Source organism: Bombina bombina, chromosome 6 (assembly GCF_027579735.1).
Source record: "Bombina bombina isolate aBomBom1 chromosome 6, aBomBom1.pri, whole genome shotgun sequence".
Taxonomy (NCBI): Eukaryota; Metazoa; Chordata; class Amphibia; order Anura; family Bombinatoridae; genus Bombina; species Bombina bombina.
This window is the reverse complement of record NC_069504.1, coordinates 108902359-108929811: the sequence shown is the minus strand read 5'-3', so window position 1 is coordinate 108929811 and position 27453 is coordinate 108902359. Positions and strand designations below refer to the sequence as shown.

General features: G+C 42.1%; 1 protein-coding gene across 6 annotated transcripts in view; it reads left to right on the top strand.

Annotated features, from left to right (window-relative positions):
• Window positions 1–27453, top strand: part of SRPK2 (SRSF protein kinase 2) — a 508288-nt gene that overhangs the window by 363422 nt on the left and 117413 nt on the right. For 3 of the 6 annotated variants that reach the window (XR_008402804.1, XM_053716552.1, XM_053716554.1), the window contains exons 7-10: window positions 3724–3889; window positions 4016–4053; window positions 5716–5962; window positions 26777–27268. Coding sequence is in view for 5 of the 6 variants with exons in the window: in XM_053716552.1 (XP_053572527.1) it covers window positions 3724–3889; window positions 4016–4053; window positions 5716–5962; window positions 26777–27268 (943 nt within the window). In the remaining variant the exon portion in view is untranslated. The remainder of the gene's footprint in view (window positions 1–3723; window positions 3890–4015; window positions 4054–5715; window positions 5963–26776; window positions 27269–27453) is intronic. The other 3 variants (XM_053716553.1, XM_053716556.1, XM_053716555.1) reach the window with 1 other exon arrangement.

Here is a 27453-nt window from a genome sequence, read left to right as displayed (position 1 = left end):
AGGTCTTTTCAAGACCAAAAATAAACCTAAGTTTCGTCCCTTTTGCAGAAACGGATCAGCCCCAAGGGCTACGTCCTCTAAGCAGGAAGGTAATACTTCTCAAGCCAATCCAGCCTGGAGACCTATGCAAGGCTGGAGCAAAGGAAAGCAGGCCAGGAAACCTGCCACTGCTACCAAGACAGCATGAAATGCGGGCCCCCGATCCGGGACCGGATCTGGTGGGGGGCAGACTCTCTCTCTTCGCTCAGGCTTGGGAAAGAGATGTTCTGGATCCTTGGGCGCTAGAAATAGTCTCCCAAGGTTATTCTCTGGAGTTCAAGGGGCTTCCTCCAAGGGGGAGGTTCCACAGGTCTCAGTTGTCTTCAGACCACATAAGAAGACAGGCATTCTTACATTGGGTAGAAGACCTGCTAAAAATGGGAGTGATTCATCCTGTTCCATTAGGAGAACAAGGGATGGGGTTCTACTCCAATCTGTTCATAGTTCCCAAAAAAGAGGGAACGTTCAGACCAATCTTAGATCTCAAGATCTTGAACAAGTTTCTCAAGGTTCCATCGTTCAAGATGGAAACCATTCGAACACTTCTTCCTTCCATCCAGGAAGGTCAATTCATGACCAAGGTGGATTTCAAGGATGCGTATCTACATATTCCTATCCACAAGGAACATCATCGGTTCCTAAGGTTTGCATTCCTGGACAAGCATTTCCAGTTCGTGGCATTTTCTTTCGGATTAGCCACTGCTCCTAGGATTTTCTCATAGGTACTAGGGTCCCTTCTGGCGGTGCTAAGACCAAGGGGCATTGCTGTAGTACCTTACTTGGACGACATTCTGATTCGAGCGTCGTCCCTTCCTCAAGTAAAGGCTCACACGGACATTGTCCTGGCCTTTCTCAGATCTCACGGATGGAAAGTGAACGTGGAAAAGAGTTCTCTATCTCCGTCAACGAGGGTTCCCTTCTTGGGAACTATAATAGACTCCTTAGAAATGAGGATTTTTCTGACAGAAGCCAGAAAAACAAAACTTCTAGACTCTTGTCGGATACTTCATTCCGTTCCTCTTCCTTCCATAGCGCAGTGTATGGAAGTGATAGGTTTGATGGTAGCGGCAATGGACATAGTTCCTTTTGTGCGCATTCATCTAAGACCATTACAACTGTTCATGCTCAGTCAGTGGAATGGGGACTATTCAGACTTGTCTCCGAAGATACAAGTAAATCAGAGGACCAGAGACTCATTCCGTTGGTGGCTGTCCCTGGACAACCTGTCACAAGGGATGACCTTCCGCAGACCAGAGTGGGTCATTGTCACGACCGACGCCAGTCTGATGGGCTGGGGCGCGGTCTGGGGATCCCTGAAAGCTCAGGGTCTTTGGTCTCGGGTAGAATCTCTTCTACCGATAAATATTCTGGAACTGAGAGCGATATTCAATGCTCTCAAAGCTTGGCCTCAGCTAGCGAGGGCCTAGTTCATACATCAACCATCAGGGGGGAACAAGGAGTTCCCTAGCGATGGAAGAAGTGACCAAAATCATTCTATGGGCGGAGTCTCACTCCTGCCACCTGTCTGCTATCCACATCCCAGGAGTGGAAAATTGGGAAGCGGATTTTCTGAGTCGTCAGACATTGCATCCGGGGGAGTGGGAACTCCATCCGGAAATCTTTGCCCAAGTCACTCAACCGTGGGGCATTCCAGACATGGATCTGATGGCCTCTCGTCAGAACTTCAGAGTTCCTTACTACGGGTACAGATCCGGGGATCCCAAGGCGGCTCTAGTGGATGCACTAGTAGCACCTTGGACCTTCAAACTAGCTTATGTGTTCCCGCCGTTTCCTCTCATCCCCAGGCTGGTAGCCAGGATCAATCAGGAGAGGGCGTCGGTGATTTTGATAGCTCCTGCGTGGCCACGCAGGACTTGGTATGCAGATCTGGTGAATATGTCATCGGCTCCACCATGGAAGCTACCTTTGAGAGACCTTCTTGTTCTAGGTCCGTTCGACCCACTCCAGCTGACTGCTTGGAGATTGAACGCTTGATCTTATCAAAGCGAGGGTTCTCAGATTCTGTTATTAATACTCTTGTTCAGGCCTGAAAGCCTGTAACCAGAAAAATTACCACATAATTTGGTATATCTGTTGGTGTGAATCTGCAGGATTCCCTTGGGACAAGGTTAAGATTCCTAAGAGTCTATCCTTCCTTCGAGAAGGATTGGAAAAAGGATTATCTGCAAGTTCCTTGATGGGACAGATTTCTGCCTTGTCTGTGTTACTTCACAAAAAGCTGGCAGATGTGCCAGATGTTCTAGCCTTTGTTCAGGCTCTGGTTAGAATCAAGCCTGTTTACAAAATTTTGACTCCTCCTTGGAGTCTCAACCTAGTTCTTTCAGTTCTTCAGGGGGTTCCGTTTGAACCCTTACATTCCGTTGATATTAAGTTATTATCTTGGAAAGTTTTGTTTTTGGTTGCAATTTCTTCTGCTAGAAGAGTTTCAGAATTATCTGCTCTGCAGTGTTCTTCTCCTTATCTGGTGTTCCATGCAGATAAGGTGGTTTTGCGTACTAAACCTGGTTTTCTTCCAAAAGTTGTTTCTAACAAAAACATTAACCAGGAGATAGTTGTGCCTTCTTTGTGTCCTAATCCAGTTTCAAAGAAGGAACGTTTGTTGCACAACTTGGATGTAGTTCGTGCTCTCAAATTTTACTTAGCAGCTACTAAGGATTTCAGACAAACTTTGTCTTTGTTTGTTGTTTATTCTGGTAAACGGAGAGGTTAAAAAGCAACTTCTACCTCTCTCTCCTTCTGGATTAAAAGCATTATCCGATTGGCTTATGAGACTGCCGGACGGCAGCCTCCTGAAAGAATCACAGCTCACTCCACTAGGGCTGTGGCTTCCACATGGGCCTTCAAGAACGAGGCTTCTGTTGATCAGATATGTAAGGCAGCGACTTGGTCTTCACTGCACACTTTTTCTAAATTTTACAAATTTGATACTTTTGCTTCTTCTGAGGCTATTTTTGGGAGAAAGGTTTTGCAAGCCGTGGTGCCTTCCATTTAGGTGACCTGATTTGCTCCCTCCCTTCATCCGTGTCCTAAAGCTTTGGTATTGGTTCCCACAAGTAAGGATGACGCCGTGGACCGGACACACCTATGTTGGAGAAAACAGAATTTATGTTTACCTGATAAATTACTTTCTCCACCGGTGTGTCCGGTCCACGGCCCGCCCTGGTTTTTTTTAATCAGGTCTGATAATTTATTTTCTTTAACTACAGTCACCACGGTAACATATGGTTTCTCCTATGCAAATATTCCTCCTTAACGTCGGTCGAATGACTGGGGTAGGCGGAGCCTAGGAGGGATCATGTGACCAGCTTTGCTGGGCTCTTTGCCATTTCCTGTTGGGGAAGAGAATATCCCACAAGTAAGGATGACGCCGTGGACCGGACACACCGTTGGAGAAAGTAATTTATCAGGTAAACATAAATTCTGTTTTTTACTTTTTGCTGTTTGCTTTGGTTGGTTACAAAACACCTCTTTTGATACTAAATACATACACCAAGCTTAGAATAGAAATAGGTATCACCTGCAGTGTTGCCTTGGTAACTGTTACTAAAAACAGAATTGTAGAATTGACGGCACATCAGGATATTTAAATTTAGATTCTTTCCAGTTTATCTTTACAAAAAGTGTCCATGTTTTAATGTTTTTACGTTTCCATGTTAAATTTAGGTTCTTCAGGGACTGGATTATTTGCATAGCAAATGTAAAATTATTCATACAGATATAAAGCCAGAAAATATCCTAATGTGTGTTGATGACTCCTATGTTCGCCGAATGGCTGCAGAAGCAACAGAGTGGCAGAAGGCTGGTGCACCTCCCCCATCTGGATCAGCAGGTAACAGCCATTCATTTTGGATAGAATATCTCATTAAGAATATTGAGTATTTTAATAGTAACATCAAACATAAAGACATACTAAACCTTTTTTTTTCCATTTCTTTTTTTCAAATTGTTCTTTCAGTAAGTACTGCTCCTCAACAGAAGCCAGTAAGTATATCGGTAAATACCTATCTTTTATCATCAAACAATGACTGGCAACGTAAGATTCTCGTTGTGTGAAATTAAATAAAAAATGTGCTTCATTTTTGTGTCTCAGATGTTTTAAATAAAGATTTTAGTTTTGATAGTCCTAAAATGGAATCTGGCAAATAACTATTTAGTGATTTGTCATTCAACCGCTTCCCACTCCAAAAATGCTCCTATATTTTTTTTTTTACAAATAGGTTTCAAAGGTCACCTTGGATATCCACTTTTAGAAAAGTGTTTCCTTGTCAGACTAACAATTAGGGAGGGTAGTAACTAAACTGAACATTAATGAAGGTTTAGTCACAATTTAAAGGGATATAATAGTGCAAAAAGAACTATATGTTAGAGCATCTTCTTATTGCGCTATTGCTTGTATTTAACTGTGTGTTTAACTCCCTGCAAAGTCAACACAAGAGTAGCAATGCACAACTAGTAACTACCTGAACACATCTGGTGAGCTATTGACTGAGACAGATGTGTGCAGCCACCAATCACCAGCAAGCTCCCAGTAGTGAAGGATATGTACATATTCCTTTTCAACAAAAGATACCTAGAGAGGAGAAGTACATTTTAAAATGGAAGTGAATTTAAGTGTCTTAAAATTATATGCTCTATCGGAATCATGCAAGTTTATTTTTGACATATCCGTTTAACCCTTTCGCTGCTAAGCCTTTTTTACACCCCAGTGCTGAGCCAATTTTGAGCTTTTTTTTTTTTTTTTTTTTTTTACATACATTTAAACCCTATTGTAAGTCAAATTTCAGTAAGTGACCCATGCAGACACAATTTATATTTTGTTTTAAGAAAGGGACTTCTCTACTATAAAATAAACTTTATTAGGGGTCTCTAGACATACCAGATTTTTTTTTCATTGTGCATATAATTTAATAGCCCCAAGCAAATCCCCATGTGTTTTTTTACTTTATTTTTGAAATATGTGGTACTGCTCCAAGACAACCATTTAAATGAGCAAACGATTCTCTTTCAAACGAGGGGTCTTGGAGGGTAATAGCTACTAAGGGAACTGAGATCCAAGGGTTTGAAAATCCTCCTCCCATCCAGTACTCTTGCAGCTACTGGTATTTAGCCTTGTTAAGCCCCCCTTTGTGACATCACCACGTATATGATCCCCGGCCTGTAGTGAGAGGGATCGCCAAAAATAGTGTTGGATCGGTGATCCCCCTGCATGACGGTGAGGGCTTGTCATGCACCTACAGGCAGTGATGAGCATGACAAGAACACCTCGTCATGAGCATCAAAGGGGTTAAATAATATTGTTATTCTTTGTTCTGAGGTCTATTTTAATAGCATTAGAAAACAGAATATAAAGGTTAAAAATGTAAATGCAATAAATTAATTCATGTCATTTTAATATAAAAAAAAAATTTTTTTTGTTTATTTAAAAAAACCTTTAGAGGCAGAGGGAGCAATCTAAACAATACATTTTTTGCTGTCTCTTTAACAAGTGAATTTCTGCTTCAGATGAAATTATACTGCATTTTTAATTAGAATGTCATAAACTGATTTACTACATGTCCATGTTTCCGTTGAAAGTCTCTTTAATTAGTAACGGTGACCATTATGCATAAAATAGCCATTTTGAAATGATAACTAATGATTATATCTTGTTCTTAGGTTGGCAAAATTTCCAAAAACAAAAAGAAGAAACTTAAAAAAAAGCAGAAGCGTCAAGCGGAACTTCTTGAAAAGCGTCTTCAAGAAATAGAAGAACTTGAGCGAGAAGCAGAGAGGAAAAAAACAGAAGAAAATGTTTCTCCGGATATTCTTTCAAATGAGCAGGATATAGAGAATCAACCTGAAGCCAAGATGAAAACAGTTTGCCTGGAAGATGTTCCTGATGTCGAACCCATAAATGAATATGGTTGGTTTTCTCAAAGTAATTATATTGAAATATGAAAGTGTTTTGAAATCATTTTTGCCAGCAAATGAAGCATTTCTAAAATTACTTTTCCTTATTATCTTTTATGACTAATAATAATGAATTGAATAATAATTAAGAATAATAAATAGCATATCTTTATTTGGGTACGCAGTTTACCATAAACTAGTAAAGGGAGGAATCGTCTGAAATCATGTTACATATACAATACTGTTTTTTCCAGAGCTCTGGTTTAGGTTTTATGTATGTCAGTTATGTAGTGTGTGGTATAATGTCAACCTAAAGCTTTTTAAATTTTACTTAAGCTTCTATAGTTATCAGTTACATATATAGCAAGCATCTTGGATACATATACCCCTTCCTGGGTAAAGCTTAATGGGCAGGTTACAGATCAAAGATTAGTTTTAGTGCATCTCAATAAATAGAAATACAACACTTTTCTGATCATTTAGGAACAGGCAATGAATGTTTATCAAAGGGTTCTGGAATACAAGAAATATGGTAAATATAAGACTCCAAGTAACAAAGTGATCAAGAGTTATGTATCATATAGTTTATATACTTGCTTCTGAGTCTGCTCTTGCTGTATAGTTGAGGTAGTATTTTTAGACTGAGATAATTGCTTCTTCTTTCTTGCCTAAGATTTCCAATACTTAGAATGTTATTTTAATTTCTTCCTCTAAATCTGAATCCTAAACAGACCCTTCCATATAGGATGAAAGTATTTGAGGTTCTGAAATATCTGTAAACACCTGAATGCATTAAGGAAACAAATTATTTTGCTATTCTTTCTTCTGCAATAATTGTTTATGTTCTTGTGAAGGGTCTCAATGATAAGCAATCTCTGTGCATAAATAAATATTTAGGCATTAATGCTAAATCCTCAGTGACACCATAGGGGCTATGTGCTGGCAAGGTGTAGGATTACACGCTTGATTGTTTGAAGATGCCCTTGTCACTGGGGTTTAAAGCTCATTCCCCAAGGACAGTTTCTAGGTGAAGAAGCAGTGTGGTGTTCTCACACACTCCTGAAACATTACAAATTGGATATGTATGCATATGCTGATATCTAATTATTATTTATTTAATTATATGCTAAAAAAATCTATATTTACAGCATATCACTATTTTATGGATTCTTCTTGTTTACTTAACCCTTAGATTTTTCTTCTTTGATTGTAAAAGAAATTATATTGTACTACTGAAATTTCATTCTTTCCCTATTTTGTCCTACTTCCGAATAAAATAAAATGGTTAGTTGCAGGCATGCTATTGTGAGCCTACTCCAAACCTCTGGTGGAGTTAAATCACCCCACCCTTGCTTGTCCAGGATTATTGACAGATCCTGCTAAAAGAATGCTGCTTGTCTGCTGCCCACCTGCCACAAACGTGGGTGCACAGGTAGCTGTGAACCTTGTCTGCCCACTACATGATAAATGAGGCTCATAATCTTATATCAATAACAGTCTGTGGTTGTTTTCTCCTGGCATGGAGAAGGGCCTGCTTTCTGCATAATATGTCTAATAATATCCTTTTGGATATTTGTTTTGGGTAGTAAGTATAAGCCTGTTGGTGTTCGTTCTTACAAACTATTGAAGAATTAGAAAACTCTCTTCAAAGTCCAAATCTTCCAAAAAGGCTTCTCAAGCATAATATTCATTTTTCTGCATTTATTTTTGTGTGCTCCCATCAGCCATGGTTCAAGCAAACATTGTAAGGGGGGGAGGGGCGGCTTACCCTGACTGAGCATGGCAGGCCAGTGAACAAAGTCAGGTTGACGGGGGCATACTAGTGAGTGGTACATGGGCAAATGTGGTTGGTCTGGGGGGGTGGCCAGGTAGTGCTAAGACTTAAAAGGACACAATAGGGAGGGGCAAGTTGTAGCACTGGCTTCCAACCATCCAGGTCATATAAGATGCTTCTCTATAACAGTGAAATTCTTCTCTTAGAGGACGTTGTTGATTGAAGAACTTGGCATAGTAGACCTGTGAAACCAAAAACTCTCATAACATCTTTTATCAGGCTACTTTAATTGTTTTAACTTTCCCAATGGAAAGGAAATTCTGTAATTTGAGGTAATGTCCAACTGGTGGAGAGCAGATAGATTAAAGAGCCGATAGCTCAGAGGTAGGAATTTTCTGCATCCTTATTGGTCTTCGATATCAACAAATACCAAACTTTGTAAAGTATAGTGTAGGTTTTAGGAATACATTTTGTGCACGTTTTACTATAAGTAAAGGTGTCTCAGAATACAAGACAAGTGAAAAAATTAATGTAAGCTAAACTTAAAGTTAATCCACCTTTAAAGGGACAGAAACCCCAATTAAAAAAATTCAGATTTTTTTGGAGACGGATTTCTCTGATTCAGACTCTACTTCTTGCGAAGAATATGAATTGGCCCGGGTGATACATGCTCATTTGTTATGTTCCAAATGCCGTTTTAGAGTGCTCTGTTCCTCAGAATCGGGGAATCAGGTGCCCACTGAGCCATCCGTCTCTGTGCTCACGATAGCTGTGTTCCGTTAACTGGGGCTCATCATGCTTGGGATCGCCTGGTCCAGTTCAGCCCTCCAGGGGAGAGACTGCCCCTGAGGCCTCAGGGGGTCAACCTTCGGGGCCGGTGTTTTCTTTTGTCCCGGCGGAGGTATCTTGCGCCTTTTGTTATAGACTGGCGTGCCTTCGTGTTCTACTAAGGCACGTTTTTGACGTTGCTGGAGGATCCCACTCTTAATGGGTCTGGGGATTCTTAATCTTCGACTGGCTTGCATGCATAGACATAAGGGAATTAAGTAATCTTATAGTTTTTGTTATTTGTGTATCCTTTTCCAGTTCTGAGCTTGGAAGTCGGAGCCCTGTTGGGATGGTCTTCCGGGTGTGTCCGTTTTTCCTGGGCAATAACCTATGGGTTGCCTTATCTTTTATTTTCATCCAGTGAGGATGATTTTTATTTGGACTAAAGCTCATGTTGTGGTGTGATATTTCCTTCGGGAACTTTCTTCTCTGGAATTGATACTCGCGATTATGTGGTCGCACTGTTTACAAAAGTCTGTTTGACTGTTCTTTATCCCTCTCTCATTGGGGAGACTCTTTGTGACCTTGACAGTGCTGGGGCCGTTGGTTTCAGGCTGGTCCTGACTGGGTACAAATTCTTCTGTCTTTGAGGCCTAGTTACATGGCGCCTTTTTATGTCCGGTTGGTCCGGTGAGGGCGCCTAGTGATCACAATATAATTTGTGTTGTTTACTTGTTTTATTTTACAAGCTTCAATTAACATCCTGAGAGGACTTGAGGGTCTGGGGTTGCTTAGGGGCATAGGGGATTGGTTCAGTCCTCATTCGCCTTTCAAGCTAGTGAGCCAGGACTCCGTTGAGATCAGCGGTGACATGCTCAGTCATTTCCGATTTTTCCGGGAACTAGAGTGTTCCTTCCCGTTGTGGGTTGGAGGCTTGAAGGATTTAGGTCCTTCATACCGCCGTTCTTACGGTTTTGCCTTTCATGTTCTCTTTGGAAGTGTCCTTTTAGAACTTGTTCCTTTTAGAGGTTCTCTTCCTTTGTGTCGAGACTTTCTGGACTTCGTCCGTTTTTTCTGACTACTTTGGCCGCTTATTTAGGAAGTGAAGGCCGTGAGGCTTTGTCTTCCTTCGGGAGTTAGTCGTCTCCATATCAAGGGCGATAGGAGGCATTGTCTCTTTTTCCAAGCTTTTTGCTTAGGGGATGTTTTTATGCCTGGGTTTGGGATGCTTTGCATTCTTCTCCCTTGAGTGTGGTCCTCTGGAACGTTAATCTGAAAGGATTATGGAGTCTAGCTTTTCTTTCTACTCTCTTTCGGGTGACTCTGTTCTCATTCTAATTTCCCTTAGTGTTGCCTTTGGGCTCTAGAGAAAATGTCGCGGCCTAGAACCTTGTTGGGGGGGGGTGTTGACTTCCGGCTAAGGGTGTTCTCTTCCCTTGGGCTGGGAATTATGAGAGAGTCCTGTACCCGTTCTCCGGGTTTCCCGGTTCTCATCCCCTGTGAGTCTGATTGCTTCAGATAGGGTATCTTGTGTTCCCTGGGGGTGACTTCGTTCTAGGACGATTCTAGGTCCAGGGTTCTTGTCTTGGATCCTTTTTGGATGTCTGAAAACTTATGATCCTGCGGACGGAGTGTGCTCCTCTTCATGGGGAGTTTTTTCTCTGTTGGGTCAACAGTGGTGTCTGGATGTTTTTTTCATTCGGTCCGTGTTTTGATCATACTATGGCTTCATGTCTTGTGGACATGTACGCTGTTCTTATCTGTGCCCTTCCCTTTTGAGGGGTTAGTTGGTCTTCCTTATGAGCTGGGGTTTTCCTCTCTCTGGAGGGTCTTTGTCCTGCCCTGTGTGTAGGAGGTTGGATCAGGTGGCTTATTTCTGTAAGGGGCAGCATCTGCTTCTCTGTGGGCTCTGTTTCACCAGTTGGAATTTTATCTCTCTACGTAGAGACTGTCTAAGAGAGCTGTGACAGGTCTTCCTACGTATCATTTGCACTTTTCTCTGTTCCAGGTCCCAGGGGGTTCTCCTTGGGAGTGCCTTATTTTGGAGGAGCGGATTGTGTTGGCACCCGAGCTCTGTTGGGGTGGGTGAGTCCCCCCTTTTTCTTTCCATTCCCTGGGGGCTTGTGGTTGGGGTCTTTCTGTCCCCCCTGTCTATCAGACATGTCTGTTGCTTGGGCTGGTCCGGTGTTGGAGCAGGATCTGAGATCTGTTGCTCTGCTAAATTCGTCCTCTGAGCATTTTAGGTTCAGTAAGCATCTTGAGGTTTCTCATTTCTCCATGTTCAAGGTTTGTGGGAAGGACTGGCGGCTCTTAGATAGCCTGTGACGTTATCCGCTGGTAAGTGGATAATTTGAAGGATCCTATCTTCAGCTGCTTTCTGCTTTCCCTGCAAGTATTTAATTTTCAGAGTCATTTTTACGTGACTGCAGCGTGCAGTGTTTTTGCTTCAGGTTTTGTTTTGTGACTTGGGGACCTTTGTCTTCAGTTGCTTTTTAGAGTGCAGTTGCACTGTGCTAGGGGAAGATTCTCTCTGTTTTTAGACTCCCGGCCTTTCCCGTGGTTTCTGTATTTCTGGGGTCTGGGTATTGCCTCCCCTTGTTTCTATGAGACCGGTGGGTCTCTGTTGGTCTGGAGTTCCATATGCTAGCTGGACTGCTAGCTCAGCATACTAATGCACTCTGGCTACTCTGCTCTGTAGCAAACCGAGGATTGCAAGTTCGATCCCCGGCAAGGTCTACTCAGCCTTTCCCCTTTCGAGGTTGATAAGATGAGCAGCGCCTTGAGTCCCTTTAGGGGGCTTAGCCGTGCTTTACAAGAGCATTCATGTTTTCTTCGTGTCTTTTATTCTTTGTGGAAAGAATATGGTAGCTTGTTCCCTTTCTTTAGTAAGGGGTGTGTTGTTTGGAGGCCGACTGCTGGGCGACGGTATCTCCTAGAGGCTGTTGACACAGTCGAGTCTAGTTCCTGCGGTCTCTAGCAAGGCTTGTGGACTATCTGCGGTCAGTGTCCTTGGGCCTTTTCCTTTTTGTTTCAAAGTTGTTCTTGGCTTCGGACGAAGCGGGATGTTGTTGGGTAGGAGTTTTCAGGCCTGGTGCCCTCAGAATGGGCAGCCTTTTGTACCCTCCAGTTTTTGCATTCAGTGTCCTCTATAGCTTGGATATTGTTTTCCCAAAAGTAATGAATGCAGCTGTGGATCATTTTCTTTTCTTAAGATGGAAAGAGTCCACAGCTCCCTGCCCGTATTTTTCTGTGGGGCGTCTGTTATTTTTGTTCTTCTAGCACCTTTTCACCCTGATATTTCTTGTACTGTTCCTTGTTCCCTCGGCAGAATGACTGGGGGATGAGGGAAGTGGGGGAGGTATTTAAGCCTTTTGCTGGGGTGTCTTTGCCTCCTCCTGTGTCCAGGTTCTGAATTCCCAAAAGTAATCAATGCAGCTGTGGACTCTTTCCATCTGAAGAAAAGAAAATTATCAGGTAAGCATAATTTAAGTTTTTCTGAGTCCTCCGCATATCGTACTTTAACTATGGAGGATTCTGATTCATTAGAGGGTTCTCCCTCTATTTCAAAGAGTAATGCCTGTTTTTATTGTGAGGGAGCTCTGGAATATCCGCCCTCTCAGTTATGTTCCATATGCCTTGATAAGGGGATTATATCAAATAAGGTTGACATGTTTGATACCACTGAGCCGCCTCGTCCAGTGAGGTGCACACCCTACATGCATCTTTGTATACAGATGCAGCTTCCCATTGCACTTCTAATCCTCCATCTAAGGGGGGGCTTTTTTTTCTACAGACGTTACTGTGCAGTTTCATACGGCGGTGTCTGCGGCCATTAGTGCTTTCCCTCGCACTGCTAAGAGAAAGGTTAAATCTTGCACTCCTGCCCAGATGGCATCATGTTATTTGTTCGATATCTCTGATCAGTTATCTAAGGATGAGGTTTTCTCTGAAACTTCAGAGTATGAACTTTCAGGATTTAAGTCTACTGCCTATAATCCTCCGCCTGTGGAGGATCCAGTTTTTAGATTTAGGTCAGAACGTTTTCGCTTTCTACTAAAGGAGGTTTTGACTACGTTAGAGGTTCGCACTTGGAATAAGCAGAAGTGAATAGAGCACCCACTACTCACAAGAAGAAGGAAGGGGCTTACCAAGCCCAAACAAATCAAGCAAAGAAGTAAGCTCCAGCTGTAGTGAGCAAAGTGACTTTTATTTTTCATATTTAAACACTTTGTTCACTTAATGTCATGCTTGAAAAAGGGCTTATTCTTAGCCCGAAACGTTGCTGTATTTGACCCTGTATGAAAAATAAAAGTCACTTTGCTCACTACAGCTGGAGCTTACTTCTTTACATTAGAGGTTCCAAAGGCCGAGCTGCTTTTTCCCATCCCTACTTGGTTGGCGCTATTTTTACGCTTGCCACACGTAATACTAGCCCGTGTGAGGATAGTTCGTTGTTCATAGAGCTGCCAGATATAAGGATGGAAACTTTGTTAAAGTGGATGTTTTACCTATGGGATATTTGCTTTTACTGGTGGCACTTGTCGCTGCAGTTGCTGGAGCGGCTACCTTTTGGTTCGTCTCCTTCGCAAATATGATTGAGGTGGAGGGTTCCCTCAACATCTTTCAGGAGAGAATTACGGCCTTCTGGGTTACTAATTCTTTTATCTGTGCTGTCATTACGCAAATTAATTAGCCTATGGCTAAGACTTCAGGTTTTTTGTTCAGGCCCGTAAGGCGCTCTGACAGATATAACTTCTAGGTCTAGTCTCTTTCCCTCTCTTTTAAGGGAAAGAGTTTGACTATCTCCACGATTTCAGGGGCCAAGGGTGCCTTCATACCGTAAGATAAGGAGAACAAATCTAAGGGACAAAGTTCGTATTTTCATCCTTTTCTTCTGATAAAAACCCAAAGGCCTCCGCTAAGCCAGAGCAAACCAAGAGTTCTTGGAAGCCGGCTCAGTCCTGGAAAAGATCAAAGCAGAGCCAGAAGTCTCTGCAAGACTACGTCCACATGAAGGGGCGGACCCCGGTCATATTTTGGATCGTGTAGGGGCAGACTGTCGCTCTTTCAGAGGCTTGGTTTAGGGATGTGCAGGATCCTTGGGTCCTGGAGGTCATAGCTCAGGGTTACAAGATAGGTTTCAAATCTCATCCACCCAGGGGCAGATTCATCCTCTCAACCTGTCTTCAAGACTAGGAAAGAGGGAAGCCTTTCTGGAGTGCGTAAGGGATCTGTCCTCCTTTGGAGTCTTTGTCCCAGTGCCTATCGCAGAGAGAGATTTGGGTTACTATTCTAACATTTTCCCAAAGAAGGAGGGATCTTTCTGTCCAGTACTTAAATACATTTCTATTTGTCCTCTCGTCAAGATGGAGACAATAAGGTCCATACTTACCTTAATTCAGGAAGGGCAGTTTATGACCACTATAGATCTGAAGGAGGCATTCCATCACCTTCCAATCCACAGGGAACACTTCCAGTTCCTCAGGTTTGCGTTCCTGCTCCAGCACTTCCAGTTCATTGCACTTCCATTTGGTCCAGCTACTGTTCCAAGAATTTTTACGAAGGTTCTAAGGGCTCTTCTAGCAGTCACCAGAACCTGGGGTGTAGCAGTTGCTCCCTACTGGGACGATATTCTGGTACAAGCACCATCGTTTTGTCTGGCGGAAGACCATTCGGAATCTCTCCTCTGTCTTTTTCGATCCCACAGAGGGAAGATTAATAGAGAAAGGAGTTCTCTTATTCCAAGCACCAGGGTGGAATTCCTGGGCACAATAATAGATTCCATAAACATGAGAATATTTCTAACAGACCAGAGAAGTTGCAAGCTAGCTTCAACATGTCTTGTCCTCCAGACCTTATTAAGGCCATCTGTGGCTCTGTGTATGGAGGTGATTGGTCTCATGGTGTCCGGCATGGACATCGTTCTCCTTGCCAGGTTCCACCTCAAGCCGTTGCGACTGTGCATGCTGAGGCAGTGGAACGGCGATCATTTGGATCTGTCTCCACAGATTTCTCTGGACAACCAGTTGAGAGAATCGCTCTCTTGGTGGCTCTGTTCGGATCACCTGTCCCGAGGGACATCCTTTTTAAGACCATCCTGGGTGACTGTGACTACGGACGCGTCTGTCAGGATGGGGAGCGGTTTGGGTCGCCAAGAAGGCACAGGGCCTGTGGAAGCAGGAGGAGAGCTCCCCCCGTTCAACATTCTAATCTAGACCTTCAGCAGGGAACGAAAAGCTTCCTGGCATTGAGGGAAGTATCTCGGATTCTGGAGTGGGCAGAGACCCACAACTATTCGCTGTCAGCGATCCACATTCTGACAGGTGGGGAACGTCTGAGATAGATCTCAAGGCTTCCCGTCTCAATATATATATATACACAATCCATAGAAATGGTGAAGCTACTACAAGAGGTGGACGAATTAAATGGGAATGATTTGCTGGTTACTTTAGATATAACCAGCCTGTACACCGTCATCCCGCATGATGAGGGGATGGCCGCAATTAGATCAACTTTGCTCAATTCTCCATATGTGGGTCCACCAGTTGATGTGGTACTACAGCTCCTGGAATATTGTTTGAAATTGAATTATTTCAGATTCCAATCTGTTTATGGCACAATTTGAAACCCTGGGCACCACACTCTTCCAAGATCAGATGATACTGATTTTTCGCAGGTACATAGACGATCTGTTTTTGATCTGGAGGGGTGACCAACAAGGATTGGATTCCTGGTTTAAGGAATTGAATGATGTAAACAATAACCTCAAGTTCAAGATAACAGACAATTGACTTCTTGGATTTAAGAATATCCAAATCTGGCACTGGTCTGAGAACAACATTGTATCAAAAACCGACTGACAGAAACTCTGTCTTACAAGGAACAAGTTGCCATCCACCATTCCTGAAAAAGGCCTTGCCCAAATCACAGTTTAAGAGGGTCACTCGAAACAACAGTGACCAAGCTAACAAACGACAACAATTAGATGAGATGAAGAACAAGTTTGAACAGCGTGGATACAGTAAACAACATCCCACGTCTGCTTATGTGGAGGCTATTAATACTACACAGATGGAAGCCTTTAAGAAGATTGAACCTGAGGTACCTCCAAAGGAGCGGATGATTCTGACAACCACCTTTACCCCGGATAAGGTCACTCTGCCGAAGATTTTACGTGACCATTGGGACATTGTCTCAACTGACAAAGGACTGTCCTGTAATTCTATGGACTTACCAATTGTTGGCTATAGAAGGGCGGCCTCCTTAAGGGACCACCTGATGCGACCTGACAATAGACTGAGTTACAAGTCTAAAACATGGTTAGACACCACCAAAAATGGGTGCTTCCGGTGTAGTGGATGCACCACATGCAGTGGGATGACCCAGAGCAAATTTTTCACACACCCTTGGACGAACAAGAAATTTGCAATTAGACATAGGGTCACATGCACCACCAATTATATTGTATACATGATCCACTGTCCATGTGGCAAGTTCTACGTCGGTAAGACGCAGGATGATGCCCGCACTAGAATGGCCAACCACAGGTCGGCCATCAGAGCGGCCCTAAACAATGGTAAATCAGACCAACCTGTGGCCAGGCATTTCCTCCATGCAAAACATAAAAACACTGATCTACGATTTATTATCATAGATCATATCCCACCCCTTCCTAGAGGTGGTGATAGAGGTAGGCTTCTAGTGCAAAGGGAGAGCAGGTGGATTTTTACCCTGGTTCCTAAGGGACTGAACGTCCACTTTGATATGCAATGTTTTTTGTGAGGATTTACCTCCTTTTAAGGGGGTCTTGATATCCTTGATAAATATTCTTTAATATTTTCTGTACATTCTCTAATAAACTTTAATAGTGGATAGGGATATGTGGTCTTCTATTGGATCACTGCTATGGGTTATTTTTCCCGTTGTGTACAGGGGTCATGTTTGCCCAATTTCTTTGGTTTGGTGCAGTGCTGTGATGTCATTCTTTATCTTTATGGTATGGCTTATTTTGTTATTTTGTCATTTCTGGTGATCAGAGTATAGGGAATTTGATTTTATATATATATATATATATATATATATATATATATATATATATATATATATATATGCTATCATCAATTTTTATGCTGTTGTGGGTCGTTGTTTGACCTTACATGAAATAAATTGTTTATCTCATTTGTGGCATTGTCCATTCTGTTCACGATATGATGTTTGATTAGCGTACATGTTATCCTGACTAACACTTGGCTACGTGCTTAATATACAAGATATATTAATACAGGTTTGTGGTCTCAATGGTAATATTGTAATATACGTCAATATATGTGTGTGGTCTCAAGGGTTAAATTCTAACTAGACCCATGGTAGTAGCTGGTGTCCTAATATGATGTTGGTAGCACTACATGATTTCATGCTGCTAGGCTATATTAGCATATGTTGCTAGTCTGTTACAGCATAAGATGATTGGTGACATGATCATTATTGTTTGGGGCATCTGTTGCTAGGCTACAATGATTGCAATCTGTACGTTAATATTGTAAAGCAAAGAATATGTGATATGCAATGTACTAACAGCTGATGTGCTAGTATTGAGCTTTGTGGTCCGTGTTATGTTGAATAAATATTTACAGGATCATGGTTACTAATGTGCTTATAGTTGTGATGTCTTGCGATAGGTTTGTGGGTAGTGTAGATCACCAGCATTTTTTTAATAACTTTTTAATTTATTTTTTGACTTGGTGACTCTTTTGAACCTCTAGGGCCTCCGTATAGTCCCTTGCGCAGGACGCCACACGCTCTAGCAGGATCACAACCAGGTAAACGCATAAATTGTTTCATTGTTTGTTTTGTAAAGTCTGAGGACGGGGGTAACCCCGAAAACGTTCACTTCAAGTAAAGCTTGATTTTTGTATCACGGAGAGTGCATTTCCTTATTCAATACGTATACTACAATTTGAAGTGCACCCGGAGGCTGTGTTGTAGTAGAGAGTGTGGGATCCACTTGGGATTTTTGTATATATACAATAGATGTATTAGCTGTGCCTTGGAGGTTCAATTTAATTTTTCTCTTCCAGCCATTATTACTCCTTCCTTGAGTGGTGGCTCAAATCTTTCAGGAGCAAGCATTAGTGATACTGATTGCTCCATCGTGGCCGCGAAGGATATGGTTTGCGGATCTAGTGGGGATGTCATCATCTCCTCCTTGGAGGTTACCTTGTCGCAGGGATCTTCTGGAACAAGACCCCTTTATTCATCAAAATCTAGATTCTCTGAGGCTGACAGCGTGGAGATTGAATGCTTAGTCTTAGCTAAGAGAGGGTTTTCTGAGAGTGTTATTGATACTTTTATTCAAGATTGTAATATGTGGAGGACCTACTTATTCTGGTGGGAACAGCGTGGTTTGTACTGGCACACAGTAAAGGTTGCCAGGATTCCTTCCTTTCTCCAGGTTGGGACTGGAGAAGGGCCTCTCAGCTAGTTCCTTGAAGGGACAGATTTCTGACCTGTCAGTTTTACTGCAAAGGAGGCTCGCTGAGCTTTCGGATGTACAGTCTTTTTGTTAAGGTTCTGACTAAGATCAGGCCGGTGTTTAGATCCAATGCTCCTCCTTGGAGTTTAAATCTTGTTCTTAAAGTTTTGCAATGGGCTCCGTTTAAGCCTATGCATGAGGTTGACATTAAGTTTTTGTCTTGGAATATTCTTTTTCTACTAGCTATTGCTACTGCGCGCAGAGTCTCTGAGATTGCTGCCTTGCAATGCGACCCTCCTTATCTGGTGTTCCATGCTGATAAGGCTGTTCTATGAACTAAGTTAGGCTTTCTTCCCAACGTTGTGTCAAATCGCAACATCAATCAAGAAATTGTGGTTCCTTCCTTATGTCCTAATCCTTCTTCATCGAAGGATCGTTTACTACATAATCTGGTTGTGGTTCGTGCCTTGAAGTTCTATCTTCGGGCTACGAAGGAATTTAGACAAACTTCTTCTCTGTTTGTTATCTATTCTGGGAAGCGTAGGGGTCAGAGGGCCTCTTCGACTTCCTTATTTTTTTGGTTGAGGAATATCATCCGTTTAGCATATGAGTCAGCGGGTCTTAAGCCTCCTCAGAGGATTACGGCTCATTCTACGAGAGCAGTGGTTTCCTCTTGGGCCTTCAAGAATGAGGCCTCTATGGATCAGATTTGTAAGGCGTGCTACCTGGTCCTTTTTACATATTTTTTCCAAATTTTACAAGTTTGATGTTTTTGGTTTTGCTGAAGCAGCCTTCGGGTTTTGCAGGCTGTGGTGCCCTCAGATTAGAGGCCGCCTCTCTTTTTTACCCTCCCGCTAGTATTCAGTGTCCTCTTTAGCTTGGGTATTTTTTCCCACAAGTAATGAATGCAGCTGTGGACTCTCCCTGTATTAAGAAGGAAAAAAGGTGCCAGAAGAAAACAAAATAAATTTAGGGCCGCCGATCGGAGAATACAGGGGCAGGAGCTGTGGACTCTCCCTGTATAGAAGGACAGGAAATTATCTGGTAAGTTATAATTTATGTTTCTCCAACATAGGTGTGTCCGGTCCACGGCGTCATCCTTACTTGTGGGATATTCTCTTCCCCAACAGGAAATGGCAAAGAGCCCAGCAAAGCTGGTCACATGATCCCTCCTAGGCTCCGCCTACCCCAGTCATTCTCTTTGCCGTTGTACAGGCAACATCTCCACGGAGATGGCTTAGAGTTTTTTAGTGTTTAACTGTAGTTTTTATTATTCAATCAAGAGTTTGTTATTTTGAAATAGTGCTGGTATGTACTATTTACTCAGAAACAGAAAAGAGATGAAGATTTCTGTTTGTATGAGGAAAATGATTTTAGCAACCGTCACTAAAATCCATGGCTGTTCCACACAGGACTGTTGAGAGCAATTAACTTCAGTTGGGGGAACAGTGAGCAGTCTCTTGCTGCTTGAGGTATGACACATTCTAACAAGACGATGTAATGCTGGAAGCTGTCATTTTCCCTATGGGATCCGGTAAGCCATGTTTATTACGATCGTAAATAAGGGCTTCACAAGGGCTTATTAAGACTGTAGACTTTTTCTGGGCTAAATCGATTCATTATTAACACATATTTAGCCTTGAGGAATCATTTTATTTGGGTATTTTGATATAATAATATCGGCAGGCACTGTTTTAGACACCTTATTCTTTAGGGGCTTTCCCAAAGCATAGGCAGAGCCTCATTTTCGCGCCGGTGTTGCGCACTTGTTTTTGAGAGGCATGGCATGCAGTCGCATGTGAGAGGAGCTCTGATACTTAGAAAAGACTTTCTGAAGGCGTCATTTGGTATCGTATTCCCCTTTGGGCTTGGTTGGGTCTCAGCAAAGCAGATACCAGGGACTGTAAAGGGGTTAAAGTTCAAAACGGCTCCGGTTCCGTTATTTTAAGGGTTAAAGCTTCCAAATTTGGTGTGCAATACTTTTAAGGCTTTAAGACACTGTGGTGAAAATTTGGTGAATTTTGAACAATTCCTTCATGTTTTTTCGCAATTGCAGTAATAAAGTGTGTTCAGTTTAAAATTTAAAGTGACAGTAACGGTTTTATTTTAAAACGTTTTTTGTACTTTGTTATCAAGTTTATGCCTGTTTAACATGTCTGAACTACCAGATAGACTGTGTTCTGAATGTGGGGAAGCCAGAATTCCTATTCATTTAAATAAATGTGATTTATGTGACAATGACAATGATGCCCAAGATGATTCCTCAAGTGAGGGGAGTAAGCATGGTACTGCATCATTCCCTCCTTCGTCTACACGAGTCTTGCCCACTCAGGAGGCCCCTAGTACATCTAGCGCGCCAATACTCCTTACTATGCAACAATTAACGGCTGTAATGGATAATTCTGTCAAAAACATTTTAGCCAAAATGAACACTTATCAGCGTAAGCGCGACTGCTCTGTTTTAGATACTGAAGAGCATGACGACGCTGATAATAATGTTTCTGAAGGGCCCCTAACCCAGTCTGATGGGGCCAGGGAGGTTTTGTCTGAGGGAGAAATTACTGATTCAGGGAACATTTCTCAACATGCTGAACCTGATGTGATTACATTTAAATTTAAGTTGGAACATCTCCGCATTCTGCTTAAGGAGGTATTATCCACTCTGGATGATTGTGACAAGTTGGTCATCCCAGAGAAACTATGTAAAATGGACAAGTTCCTAGAGGTGCCGGGGCTCCCAGAAGCTTTTCCTATACCCAAGCGGGTGGCGGACATTGTTAATAAAGAATGGGAAAGGCCCGGTATTCCTTTCATCCCTCCCCCCATATTTAAAAAATTGTTTCCTATGGTCGACCCCAGAAAGGACTTATGGCAGACAGTCCCCAAGGTCGAGGGAGCGGTTTCCACTTTAAACAAACGCACCACTATACCCATAGAGGATAGTTGTGCTTTCAAAGATCCTATGGATAAAAAATTAGAAGGTTTGCTTAAAAAGATGTTTGTTCAGCAGGGTTACCTTCTACAACCAATTTCATGCGTTGTCCCTGTCGCTACAGCCGCATGTTTCTGGTTCGATGAGCTGATAAAGGCGGTCGATAGTGATTCTCCTCCTTATGAGGAGATTATGGACAGAATCAATGCTCTCAAATTGGCTAATTCTTTTACCCTAGACGCCACTTTGCAATTGGCTAGGTTAGCGGCTAAGAATTCTGGGTTTGCTATTGTGGCGCGCAGAGCGCTTTGGTTGAAATCTTGGTCGGCTGATGCGTCTTCCAAGAACAAGCTACTTAACATTCCTTTCAAGGGGAAAACGCTGTTTGGCCCTGACTTGAAAGAGATTATCTCTGATATCACTGGGGGTAAGGGCCACGCCCTTCCTCAGGATCGGCCTTTCAAGGCAAAAAATAAACCTAATTTTCGTCCCTTTCGTAGAAACGGACCAGCCCAAAGTGCTACGTCCTCTAAGCAAGAGGGTAATACTTCTCAAGCCAAGCCAGCTTGGAGACCAATGCAAGGCTGGAACAAGGGAAAGCAGGCCAAGAAACCTGCCACTGCTACCAAGACAGCATGAAATGTTGGCCCCCGATCCGGGACCGGATCTGGTGGGGGGCAGACTCTCTCTCTTCGCTCAGGCTTGGGCAAGAGATGTTCTGGATCCTTGGGCGCTAGAAATAGTCTCCCAAGGTTATCTTCTGGAATTCAAGGGGCTTCCCCCAAGGGGGAGGTTCCACAGGTCTCAGTTGTCTTCAGACTACATAAAAAGACAGGCATTCTTACATTGTGTAGAAGACCTGTTAAAAATGGGAGTGATTCATCCTGTTCCATTAAGAGAACAAGGGATGGGGTTCTACTCCAATCTGTTCATAGTTCCCAAAAAAGAGGGAACGTTCAGACCAATCTTAGATCTCAAGATCTTAAACAAGTTTCTCAAGGTTCCATCGTTCAAGATGGAAACCATTCGAACTATTCTTCCTTCCATCCAAAGGTACTAGGGTCCCTTCTAGCTGTGCTAAGACCAAGGGGCATTGCTGTAGTACCTTATTTGGACGACATTCTGATTCAAGCGTCGTCCCTTCCTCAAGCAAAGGCTCACACGGACATAGTCCTGGCCTTTCTCAGATCTCACGGATGGAAAGTGAACGTGGAAAAGAGTTCTCTATCTCCGTCAACAAGGGTTCCCTTCTTGGGAACAATAATAGACTCCTTAGAAATGAGGATATTTCTGACAGAGGCCAGAAAAACAAAGCTTCTAGACTCTTGTCGGATACTTCATTCCGTTCCTCTTCCTTCCATAGCTCAGTGCATGGAAGTGATCGGGTTGATGGTAGCGGCAATGGACATAGTTCCTTTTGCGCGCATTCATCTAAGACCATTACAACTGTGCATGCTCAGTCAGTGGAATGGGGATTATACAGACTTGTCTCCGAAGATACAAGTAAATCAGAGGACCAGAGACTCACTCCGTTGGTGGCTGTCCCTGGACAACCTGTCACAAGGGATGACATTCCGCAGACCAGAGTAGGTCATTGTCACGACCGACGCCAGTCTGATGGGCTGGGGCGCGGTCTGGGGATCCCTGAAAGCTCAGGGTCTTTGGTCTCGGGAAGAATCTCTTCTACCGATAAATATTCTGGAACTGAGAGCGATATTCAATGCTCTCAAGGCTTGGCCTCAGCTAGCGAGGGCCAAGTTCATACGGTTTCAATCAGACAACATGACAACTGTTGCGTACATCAACCATCAGGGGGGAACAAGGAGTTCCCTAGCGATGGAAGAAGTGACCAAAATCATTCTATGGGCGGAGTCTCACTCCTGCCACCTGTCCGCTATCCACATCCCAGGAGTGGAAAATTGGGAAGCGGATTTTCTGAGTCGTCAGACATTGCATCCGGGGGAGTGGGAACTCCATCCGGAAATCTTTGCCCAAGTCACTCAGCTGTGGGGCATTCCAGACATGGATCTGATGGCCTCTCGTCAGAACTTCAAAGTTCCTTGCTACGGGTCCAGATCCAGGGATCCCAAGGCGGCTCTAGTGGATGCACTAGTAGCACCTTGGACCTTCAAACTAGCTTATGTGTTCCCGCCGTTTCCTCTCATCCCCAGGCTGGTAGCCAGGATCAATCAGGAGAGGGCGTCGGTGATCTTGATAGCTCCTGCGTGGCCACGCAGGACTTGGTATGCAGATCTGGTGAATATGTCATCGGCTCCACCTTGGAAGCTACCTTTGAGACGAGACCTTCTTGTTCAGGGTCCGTTCGAACATCCGAACCTGGTTTCACTCCAGCTGACTGCTTGGAGATTGAACGCTTGATCTTATCGAAGCGAGGGTTCTCAGATTCTGTTATCGATACTCTTGTTCAGGCCAGAAAGCCTGTAACTAGAAAGATTTACCACAAAATTTGGAAAAAATATATCTGTTGGTGTGAATCTAAAGGATTCCCTTGGGACAAGGTTAAGATTCCTAAGATTCTATCCTTCCTTCAAGAAGGATTGGAAAAAGGATTATCTGCAAGTTCCCTGAAGGGACAGATTTCTGCCTTGTCTGTGTTACTTCACAAAAAGCTGGCAGCTGTGCCAGATGTTCAAGCCTTTGTTCAGGCTCTGGTTAGAATTAAGCCTGTTTACAAACCTTTGACTCCTCCTTGGAGTCTCAATTTAGTTCTTTCAGTTCTTCAGGGGGTTCCGTTTGAACCCTTACATTCCGTTGATATTAAGTTATTATCTTGGAAAGTTTTGTTTTTAGTTGCAATTTCTTCTGCTAGAAGAGTTTCAGAATTATCTGCTCTGCAGTGTTCTCCTCCTTATCTGGTGTTCCATGCAGATAAGGTGGTTTTACGTACTAAACCTGGTTTTCTTCCAAAAGTTGTTTCTAACAAAAACATTAACCAGGAGATTATCGTACCTTCTCTGTGTCCGAAACCAGTTTCAAAGAAGGAACGTTTGTTGCACAATTTGGATGTTGTTCGCGCTCTAAAATTCTATTTAGAAGCTACAAAGGATTTTAGACAAACATCTTCCTTGTTTGTTGTCTATTCCGGTAAAAGGAGAGGTCAAAAAGCAACTTCTACCTCTCTCTCTTTTTGGATTAAAAGCATCATCAGATTGGCTTACGAGACTGCCGGACGGCAGCCTCCCGAAAGAATCACAGCTCATTCCACTAGGGCTGTGGCTTCCACATGGGCCTTCAAGAACGAGGCTTCTGTTGATCAGATATGTAGGGCAGCGACTTGGTCTTCACTGCACACTTTTACCAAATTTTACAAGTTTGATATTTTTGCTTCTTCTGAGGCTATTTTTGGGAGAAAGGTTTTGCAAACCGTGGTGCCTTCCATTTAGGTGACCTGATTTGCTCCCTCCCTTCATCCGTGTCCTAAAGCTTTGGTATTGGTTCCCACAAGTAAGGATGACGCCGTGGACCGGACACACCTATTTTGGAGAAAACAGAATTTATGTTTACCTGATAAATTACTTTCTCCAACGGTGTGTCCGGTCCACGGCCCGCCCTGGTTTTTTTAATCAGGTCTGATAATTTATTTTCTTTAACTACAGTCACCACGGTACCATATGGTTTCTCCTATGCAAATATTCCTCCTTAACGTCGGTCGAATGACTGGGGTAGGCGGAGCCTAGGAGGGATCATGTGACCAGCTTTGCTGGGCTCTTTGCCATTTCCTGTTGGGGAAGAGAATATCCCACAAGTAAGGATGACGCCGTGGACCGGACACACCGTTGGAGAAAGTAATTTATCAGGTAAACATAAATTCTGTTTTTCACCCTGATATTTCTCTTCCTGTTTCCTTGTTCCCTCAGCAGAATGACTGGGGATGATGGAAGTGGGGGAGGTATTTAAACCTTTTGCTGGGGTGTCTTTGCCTCCTCCTGGTGGCCAGGTTCTGTATTGCCACAAGTAATGAATGTAGCTCTGGACTCTCCCTGTATCGAAAGAAAGGAAATTATCTGGTAAATCATAATTTATGTATTTTTAATCCGCGTACCTTTTAAGAAATGGAATCTGCTTTAAGATGAAATCACAACCACAAAGGGTCATGGAAAACAGTTTGTTTTAATATATAGCTTACCATAATGTCATTATGAGTTTAAAAAAGGATTTAACATATTTATTGAGATTGGTCTGTGAATGCATCTGTAAACATTGTCTCCACAGTTAAAGGACCAGTACATACAGTAGATTTGCATAATCAACAAATACATGATAAAAAGACAATGCAATAGCATTTAGCCTGAACTTCCAATGAGTAGTAGATTTTTTCCTGACATTTTAAATTTATATATATTTCCACTCCTCCTGTATCGTGTGACAGGCATCAGCCAATCACAAATGCATATACGTATATTCTGTGAATTCTTGCACATACTCAGTAGGAGCTAGTGACTCAAAAGTGTAAATATAAAACAACTGCACAATTGGCTAATGGAAGTAAATTGGAAAGTTGTTTAAAATTGCAAGCTCTATCTAAATCATGAAAGCTTCATTTTGTATTGAGTGTTCCTTTAACGTTAATAATGCAGCATAAGTAACACACATAAACATGCATTTTGTGCAAGTTTCATGATAAATGTTCTATTTTACATTCAGAAATATTTTTAAACTGTTTAAATGTTGTGGTTTTTTTTACATGTATGATACAATTATTTTTATTCCATTTTAAGTAATACATTGTAATCGAACCCTTTCACTATTTTACTGGTGTATATCGGATATGTATGTAGTATGAACAATTTTTATAGAAATAGAAAATGTTGTGTTTGGTATCCATTTATACTAGCCATAAATGTAACTTTGCAGCATAAAGATCATTTTTGCCTAAGCGTCTAAACAATTCTATTTATTTAAACCTTTTCTAAACATAAAAAAAAATGTGTTAAAAGTAGGAAATATTGTATAAGGACATTAAATACTTTTTTTTTCTATATAGACTGTCTCGCACACACATATATCCTTTGAGAAATAAACCTCTACATAAAACGTATATATACAAGAAACAGATTGCATAACCCAGGCACATGTATAGTCTTCCATTTGTACTCATTTAAGATGTCCAAGGATCAAATTCAAATATGCAAGAAAGAACATGAAGTGTTGCAAGTAATACTTGGGAAATCACATACACAAATGGAGCTAATCGTAGAGATGACAAACTGTTAAAAAAAAAATATATATATATATATATATATATAAAATAGAGCCCCTTGTTTTAAGCAATCGTCACAGCAGACGGAATAGCCTTTCAGATGCAGGTGTGGGCACAGCACTTATGAGCAAACGGAGATGGTTTACCAAACCCCAAATTCAGCAAATGAACAAAGTCCTACAGCTTCAAAGATTATTTAAAATGGACGTTTATTGAGCAAAACATGGGTCCAACACAGCAAACGGACACGTTTCAGGCTACAACATGAGTAAGGGCATTTTGTAGCCCAAAACATTGCTGTTCGCTGTATTGGACCCATGTTTTGCTGAATAAAGGTCTATCTTAAAGAATCCTGGAAGCATGAATAGCCTTGCAAAGCTGATAAGCTGCTAATAATTTAAAAAAAAAAAATATATATATATATATATATATATATATATATATATATATATGTTTATAATTGTTGATCTTTTCATTTTTAGAAGACATTAAGATTCACTTTAGATTTTCAATTCCGAGTTAGGAATAGAAATTAAATCTGCTGCTTGATTTCTTACAGCGCAGGTCAATAATTGTTGCTTATTTTACATTTATACAAGCCAAATTCTGTTTCATAATATCTAACGTGGTGCCTTTATTTGCCTGTTTTGTTAACTTTAGGTAATGTTTTATCAGAAGGAGAAGATCATGAAGAAAAAGAAGACACAGAAAAAGAAAACGTAGAAAAAGATGACAATACTGAGGCGGAATTTGGCAACCTGGATCCAACATGGATTGAATCCCCCAAAGCAAATGGACACTTAAAAAATGGCCCATTCTCTCTTGAACAACAATTAGATGATGATGAAGAGGAAGACGAGGATTGTCCCAATCCTGAAGATTTTAATTTAGACGAATCAAATGCAGAAAGTGATTATACATATAGTAGCTCTTATGAACAATTTAACGGGGAATTACCAAATGGACAGCATAAAAATTCAGAACTAGAATTCTCTGAGTTTTCAGCTTCTATGTTCCATGAGCCATTGGATTCAGTGGCATCTGGTCTGGCAACTTCTGAGGAGTCCAATGTGACTGAACAAGAAGAAAGTAGTTCCTGTCAAGATAGGAGCAGGACAGTTTCAGCTTCCAGTACTGGAGATTTGCCAAAAAGTAGGTGCCTATATTTTAAGAAACCTTTGTTTGTTTTGTATGTTTCCAGCATGTATGTCCATTTTTAGTAAGAATTGGGTACTTTATAGCCGCAACATATAACACATTTTTGTCCTCTTACAAGTGAATGGGATAAAATGAGATCAGAACACAAAAATATAAGTAGGATTGACCAATTTATCGTT